This window comes from Microtus ochrogaster, unplaced genomic scaffold, assembly GCF_000317375.1.
Source record: "Microtus ochrogaster isolate Prairie Vole_2 unplaced genomic scaffold, MicOch1.0 UNK204, whole genome shotgun sequence".
NCBI lineage: Eukaryota > Metazoa > Chordata > Mammalia > Rodentia > Cricetidae > Microtus > Microtus ochrogaster.
In genome coordinates this window covers 54,081-61,048 of record NW_004949302.1, presented here as the reverse complement: position 1 = coordinate 61,048, position 6,968 = coordinate 54,081, and the positions used below count along the sequence as shown (strand labels likewise).

Genomic DNA, 6,968 nt, shown 5'->3' with positions numbered 1-6,968 from the left:
ATTTGGATTTTGGCTTCTGATGGAAGGGCCGGTTGGCCCTTGGTGCACAGGATGCCCCTGGCTAGCATCTAGTTGGCCCAGAGGTCTGCAGTACCAAAGCTGAGGAACGTTGTTTGTTTGTTTTTGTTTTCCTCATTTTGACATCATTGGTTCTTGTTCCTGATGCCTTGGCTCATGTGATGTCCGAGGACAACTCTGGAGTTCTCTCCCTCCAGCTTCCTGCTTGTTCAGGGATCGAGCCTGTCATCGGGCTTGCCAGGCAAGGAAGCATCTTTATGGGCTCAGCCAGCCAAACCATCCCATTTTTTTTGACACAGGGCCTCATGTACCCTCGACTAGCCCAGAAGGAACGACACACCTTCCCAAAGAAAGACAGGTAAGCACTGGGGGAGCGGGCGGTGGGTAGGTCTGACTCCCGGCAGCCAGTCCTCCAGGATGGAGGCTAGAGCTGTGGTGTCCATGGGTCCTTGCTCAGGTCAGTGTGCCCATATACTGAGTGGGGAGACAGCCATACACTTCTGGGCAAGATGTGACCTGACTCCATCCCCAGCCCCACGGAAACTATTTGTATTTGAACCTATAAAGTACACAGAGGTTGGGGTTCTGCCATGCTCGGAAGAGCCAGGTCAACATGGCTTACTGGGAACTGAACAGCAGGACCCTTGCAGGACCTACAGGAGACCATGGACATGACGGAGTCGCAGACACTGCTGCTGACCCTGCTGTCTGTGAAGGTGAGCTTACCTGAGCCTCACGAAACAGCGTCTGTCCTCTGTCACCTCCCCCACCCCACCTGAGTTGGTCTTGTGACCCACAGATGGAAAACAACCTGGCTCTGCTGGAGGAGAAGGCTGAGAAGGACTTGGCGGCCTTATGCTGTGAGAAGGAGCATCTACAGCAGCGGGTGCTGGAGCTGCGGTGCCGGCTGCTGCTCCAGCAGAAGCATCAGGAGCTGGCTACCATCCCGGATGCCCAGGTGGGTTTGATCATGCTCCTGAGGCTAGGGGTGCATGAGGGAGCCAGGATCATTATGCCACCACTCACATTCTGCCTGCCCTGCTTAGGCTCCTGATAGGAGTGTAGTACTGTGTATGGGACAACTGTCTATGCCACACAGTCTGCAGAATGCTTGGCACCTGCCAGCTTTGATGTTGTCCCACTGTGGAGCTTAGCATAGCAACAGGGCCACGTCCAGGGCAGGTCAGAGGGGGTCCTGTTACCTGGAGGCTGGCCCTTCTTGTGCGAGTGAGCGGTGTATCTTACAGTGTCCCCTTCTGCCTTCAGATGGAGGTGCTGGGCCTTCTTGAGGCTGTAGCAAAGTGCTTCAAGGAGCAATACAAGACCCTGGCCACAGCCTTGGATGCCACGCGACATGAGCTGCCCGTGAAGGGCATCCACATGCAGGGAAGTGGGCAGGAACTCCTAGGTAAGAACATCATTGCTGTGTGGCATTGCCTCAGCAGGAAGGAGCCTCAAGGCTCACATGCACCATATTCTAGGCGCCTCTACCCTGGGGTGGTGTTGGAACCCGTGTGGACCAAGTAGGACACAGGCAGCTGAGTCACAATTCCAACCCCAAGCTGGACCTCACAGCTGGAAGACTCTGGGTGCAGTGTGACCTATCTACCGGCCCTGAGTCCTCTGGGGGCACGGTGACCTATCTATCGTCCCTGAGCCCTGGGCCCTACCAACAGGGTGGGCGTGTTGAGAGGTCATGTGAGGGATTCTCTGGAGCAGACATCCTCCTTAGGACTTTTTAGCTGCACAGGATTTACTCTGCCTGGGCTACGTAACAAATGAAAAAGGTACAGTGACCTACATTTATTGTCTGACTCTTGGGAGGCTGTGAGTTCCAGGCCAGCCTTAGCTATAACACAGTGAGACCCAGGCTCCATAAAAGAGCAGTGTTGACCTGGAAGCTATAGCGATCCTCCTACCAAACTGCCCCTAGCAAATCTGTACCCAGCACAACCCCAGCCCTGAAGGTGAGGTGAGGACACAACACAGCAGGAACAGGTCCTTTAACCCTCATGACCATGCTGGGTTGTGTGTGGTGCAGGTCTGTGCCTAGGACACACAGCTGCTGCAGATACCAGAACCTCAGCTCTTTAGATCTGGAGGCCAGGAAGTGCAGGTCCAAGCCATATCTGGCAGGTGCATCCTGCTTGTCGCTCGTAGTGGAAGGACAGAGGGTGAGAGAACAGAGCAGCGGCTTGCAGCCTGAAGCCCCAGCTCCCCTGGTCCACAGGAGCCTCCTGGGCAGCAGTCACAGAAGCACCTGTGCACTCCCCACTGGGTTTGTCCTTACCAGCATGCACTTGGCACCCACACTCCAGGGACGAGTGAGATCTCCTAAGATCCCTCCCTTTGGCCCTGTTCCCTGAGTGTGAGAGAAGGGCCAACTCTGCACAGATCAAACAGCTGCTTCTTTGGGCACCGGAGTCCTGCTAACAACCTGTATCTCCACAGATGATCTGGAGCCGGCACTAAAGACCACCCTGCAACTCTTGGGTGAGCTGGGCATCTCCTCCCTGGACGCCAGCGGGCAGGTGCCAGACACCAGCGCACAGGTGTCATGCCTGCTGGAGGAACTCAGGGACTTGATTACCAAAAAGGACCGAGAGCTCTACAGGTGTGGTTCAGGCTTCCCCCTTTCCCCTCCATCCCTCCCCCTTTCCTCTCCATCCCTCCCCCTTTCCCCTCCATCCCTCTCCTCCTCTCTCCATCCTCCCTTTCTTTTCAGTTGGGTTGCTGGAGGTGGAACCCCACCCAGCTGCTATCTCAGGTGAAGACTGTTTGGGCTTTTGAGGACTCAGCTATTGAGTGCCTCACTACTACCGCACTATTCCACTCCTAGCCCACTTCTGAGTTCTGAGACACTGGGACCTTGGGTGCAGTAAAGACATTGATTAATACTATGCCAGTGTCCAGCAGAGTAGGACTGGGGACAGTAGAGACCTGAGGTCACCACGGGCAAGGAAAGCATACCACACTCAGTCTCATGCCCTAGACAGGGCAGCTCCAGGCCAGCAGGGGACAGAGGGAGCCTTTTCTGAGCTGGACAGTTGCTCAACACATGTTAAACGTCATTCAGAAGTCAGTCTTAGCAGGATGTTTGGGGGTTTCTTTTTGTATGTTTTGTTTTGTTTCTAGACAGAGTTTCTCACTCTGGAACTCGCTCTGTAGATCAGGCTGGTCTCGAACTCAGAGATTCGCCTTCCTCTGCCTGCCAAGAGCTGGGAGTGAAGCTGCACACAACCACTGCCTAGCCAGTGTGGTGGTTTCTTGACGGACATTGTTGTTTTGTGTGTTTTCTAAGACAAGGTCTCAATCTGTAATCCAGTGTGACTTTGAACATGCAGAAATCCTCCCACCTCCACTTGTAGAGTTCTAGAATGGCACGCATGAACATCACACATGTTGGGGTTTTGTTTTTGTTTTTGTTTTTGTTTTTTTTTACGTATTTTTATGTTTGGGCACGTGCATGCCAAGGCATGAGTGTAAAGGTCAGAGGATAGCTTTGGGATTTGTTCTCTCTTTCCACTTTGTGGGCCCTAGGGATCAGACTGAGGTCATCAGGCAGGCTTGGAAGCAAGCACCTTCACCCACCAAGCCATTTTGGCCACCTCCAAAAAATTCATTTAAGGAGATGCCCATAGGAGTTCTCAGGGATTCTGAAGCACAGTCATACCCAGCGCTGGCCCACAGGATGGGTCAGCCATCACTCACATGGAGCAGAGACTGAGGATGTCTCCCTGTGCTTGTGACCACTGTATGGCCACAAGTTTTCCCTGTCAGTATCCGAGTAGTACAGTTGTACCTGGTATTCACTCTTGGACACATTCCCTCTGTCATCTAGGGGCTCTTAAAGTCTTCGGACACCTGGCCTTTGACCATGTGGTAATGGCTGAATCTCACATATAACTTGGCACCAACAAGTTCTCCTCACATAAAATTTGCCCACTGTTGAGGGTGTGGTGTAGGGCCCTGGCCTCCCTTATTCCTGGAGTGCTTCTTGAGGACAATTTCTGGTCAGCATGACTAAGCATTTAACCCTTATTCCTGGAACACATTCAGTTTCTAGTCAGCCGACTAGCATTCTGTTGGTTCCTGTTTTCCCCTTGCCCCACCTGGTTAAGTTCCTATATTCCTCCTGCCCCACCTGGTGGTTAGCTGCAGGGCATTCATTCTATTTGAGATATGGTAATTTCCCCACCTGCCTGGGTGGGGGTCCTTGTGCTGCAGTAGGTAGATAAGGGCTTCCCCAAGGATGAATAAATGACATTCGATTGATCTCCTTTCGAATGACCCTGGTCTCTCTGTGTCTTCTTTTCAATCTCCAGGCCCTTGCCTGACTCGCGTTTGGTACAGTGGCGCGCGAACTGTACCGAGGGTGTAACACCAAATCGGGTGTTATAGTGTGGGGCACTGAGGTCCCAGGGGAACGGGAGGATGAAGGATGCATTCAAGGCTCACCACACAGCTCCTTTCTGCTAGGCCTGGGGGCACAGATCTCTCAGCTGTCTCAGCTGATTGGGGGCTGAGGCAGGAGGGTCATCAGTTTAGGGTCAGCCTAGGAATCTTGGGTGCTGTCTCCTTCAAAAGAGGGAGAGCTGGGGATGGAGGGAACTCAGTATACACAGGCCCTGCTTTTGTTTGCTGCACCTTATGGACACATGCACACTTGCCCCCACATTTGCAGCCACCCTTGTTGACTTCCAAAGACACCATTAGGGTCGTGAGATCAGCCAGCAAGGAAAGCCTGATGTCCTGACTTCAGTCTCCAGGATCTGTATGGAAGGAGAGAACCTATTTCTCTAACAAGTTTGTTTTCCGAAGATATTTAGAGTGCCTGGCCAGAGGCGAAGTTGTCCCTTCTCTTTCTTCTGCCCACAGGATCTTCAGTCTGGCCATGGAGCTTTCTTCCCGGGCCAGCAAGGAGGCAGCCTTGATGAACCAGGAAGTCTGGGAAGAGGCCCAGGTCACCCCATCGTGCAGCCAGTGGTACTTCGGTCCAGAGGCAGCAGACATCACCAATGTCTACACTCCTGGTGGTGGGGTGTAGGGATAAGCCCAGCCCATTAGGGGGCGTGTTCACCTCAGGCTAATGTTTACATATAAATCTGGCTAGCATGAGCCCTGCAGCTCTCTTTGTTTGTATTTCCTGCTCATCACTGGATCGCTGGTGTTGTAAGATATCCTTTAATTAAAATTTGCTGTTTCATATTAAGCTAGCCTGGTTATTATGCCGCCTACAGTGGGGGGCAATGAGTGGAGAGGCTAGGCAGATTTGGACGGTCACTGAACACCCCTGGAGTCCCCACACCCAGTAAGGTCCACAAGGAAGTTCTGAAGATACTGCTAGGTCAGCAAGCCTGATCACCATGTAAAGCTAATTGCTGCCATACCTACCCCAAGTTTCATCCCTGGAACCCACATGCACATGGAAGGAGAGAACTCACCCCTGCAAGTTGTCCTCTGGTCTTTACAATTGGGCTGGCTCACACACCCTGGACAGACATTTCCTAAAATACACAGCATCCTAGGCCAGCCATGTTGGTGCACACCTTCAATCCCAGCGAGAGGTAGAGGGTGGATTTTAGAAAAGATGTCTGTTCTTACAGGGGAGGTTGCTCCCCTATGGGCCTGGTCTCTCCAGGACTGGCTCCAAGAACTGCAACAATTGGCTTAGGCCACATAGCCTCTGCACAAAGTGGGGTGGCAATTGGAAGCATGTTCTAGAGGTAGCGTTTAGACCTAGACAGTGTAGGTCAGCTCTCCACCTGCGCAGTGGGAACTAGGTGTGGTCTCCATTCCTGTAAATCTCGTTTGAAGGCTGAGACAAGAGGATGTTCAAGTCCATACAGGGCTACATGTTAAAAACTCTCAGAGAAAAAGGTTGGAGAGCTGACTCCACTGTTAAGAGGGCTTGCTGCTCTAGCAGAGGACTGGAGTTCAGTTCCCAGCACCCACGTCGGATGACAACTGTCTACTTCCAGGCTCTTTTGTCAGCCTCCCCTGATGATGGACTGTTACCCAAATAAACCCTCTCCTCCTTAGGTATTGCCTTTGGTCATTGTGCTTATCCTAACAATCGAAACCAAACTGATACCAGTCCCCAAAGTGAGGACCAATGGCCAGCATCACCAGAAATACAAGGTGGCCCTGGAGGGCTCCCACCAGGAAAGGTCAATCTTCTTTCCCACAAGGACTCTGCTGGCTGGAGCCAGCAAGCTGGTGTTCCTGGTATGAGTGAAGAGAAATAAGTGCTTCCCACTGGACGTAGTAGACACCAGTGGGGTGTGTGCATCAGCACTGTCCTGGACTTACTTACCAAATTGAGGCTCTGCCTTGCTCCTCACTCTCCACCCTACCAGTTGTCACCCTTGGTCCCTAAGGCTAGCACTGTTGTCCTGTGTACAGCCTTTCACCCCAGGTCTGTGCTCAGGGTCCATGTGCAGGCAGGTGGCACATAGGTACTGGTGAGTGTGTGGAACCTGCTGCTGTTGCAAACTCCCATAACCCCATTACCACTTCTGACTCCAGAAAAGGTTTACCCTTGAGATCAGAGACCAGGGCTCAAAGCAGAACAGCCAAGGTCCCAAGACAAGGCCAGGAGAAGCAGGGTGGGAGGGGTGTGTAGGTTTGGCCTGAGTGGGATTGGGGCAGTTTGGGGTGGGCTTCCTGTGTTGGGGTGTTGCCTGTATTGGCGTAAATAAATGCAAGGCACATATTAAAGAATATATACAGCTTTAATGGTTAAATAAACTTACAGAACCGAGGTTCCCGTGTAGCACAGGAGGCAGGAAAAGGGGCAAGCCGCCTCCCGCATGCCCGATTTATCAGTATACATTCGCCCGAGGCAAACCCGCCCACTAAAGGGGCTGGCTTAACCCTACATCTCCCCCTTTTGTCTAAATAAGACAGAACTAAACCAAATATAACTATAAACAATAATAACAAATGAT

The 6,968-nt window shown here is 52.3% G+C and overlaps 1 protein-coding gene across 1 annotated transcript; it reads left to right on the top strand.

The window, feature by feature from the left end:
- Positions 1-671: 671 nt before the first annotated feature.
- On the top strand, positions 672-5,065 carry LOC101993137 (HAUS augmin-like complex subunit 8). The gene is made up of 5 exons (XM_026778493.1): positions 672-734; positions 818-976; positions 1,285-1,426; positions 2,470-2,632; positions 4,897-5,065. Exons 1-5 carry the CDS (start codon positions 684-686, stop codon positions 5,063-5,065), a joined length of 684 nt encoding a protein of 227 aa, XP_026634294.1. The 5' UTR covers positions 672-683.
- The last annotated feature ends 1,903 nt before the right edge of the window (positions 5,066-6,968 follow it).

Coding starts and splice junctions, on each gene's coding strand:
- LOC101993137 (XM_026778493.1), top strand. CDS start 684: ATGGACATGACGGAGTCGCAGACACTGCTGCTGACCCTGCTGTCTGTG. Junction 977..1,284: donor CTACCATCCCGGATGCCCAG/GTGGGTTTGATC, acceptor TTCTGCCTTCAG/ATGGAGGTGCTGGGCCTTCT. Junction 1,427..2,469: donor AAGTGGGCAGGAACTCCTAG/GTAAGAACATCA, acceptor GTATCTCCACAG/ATGATCTGGAGCCGGCACTA.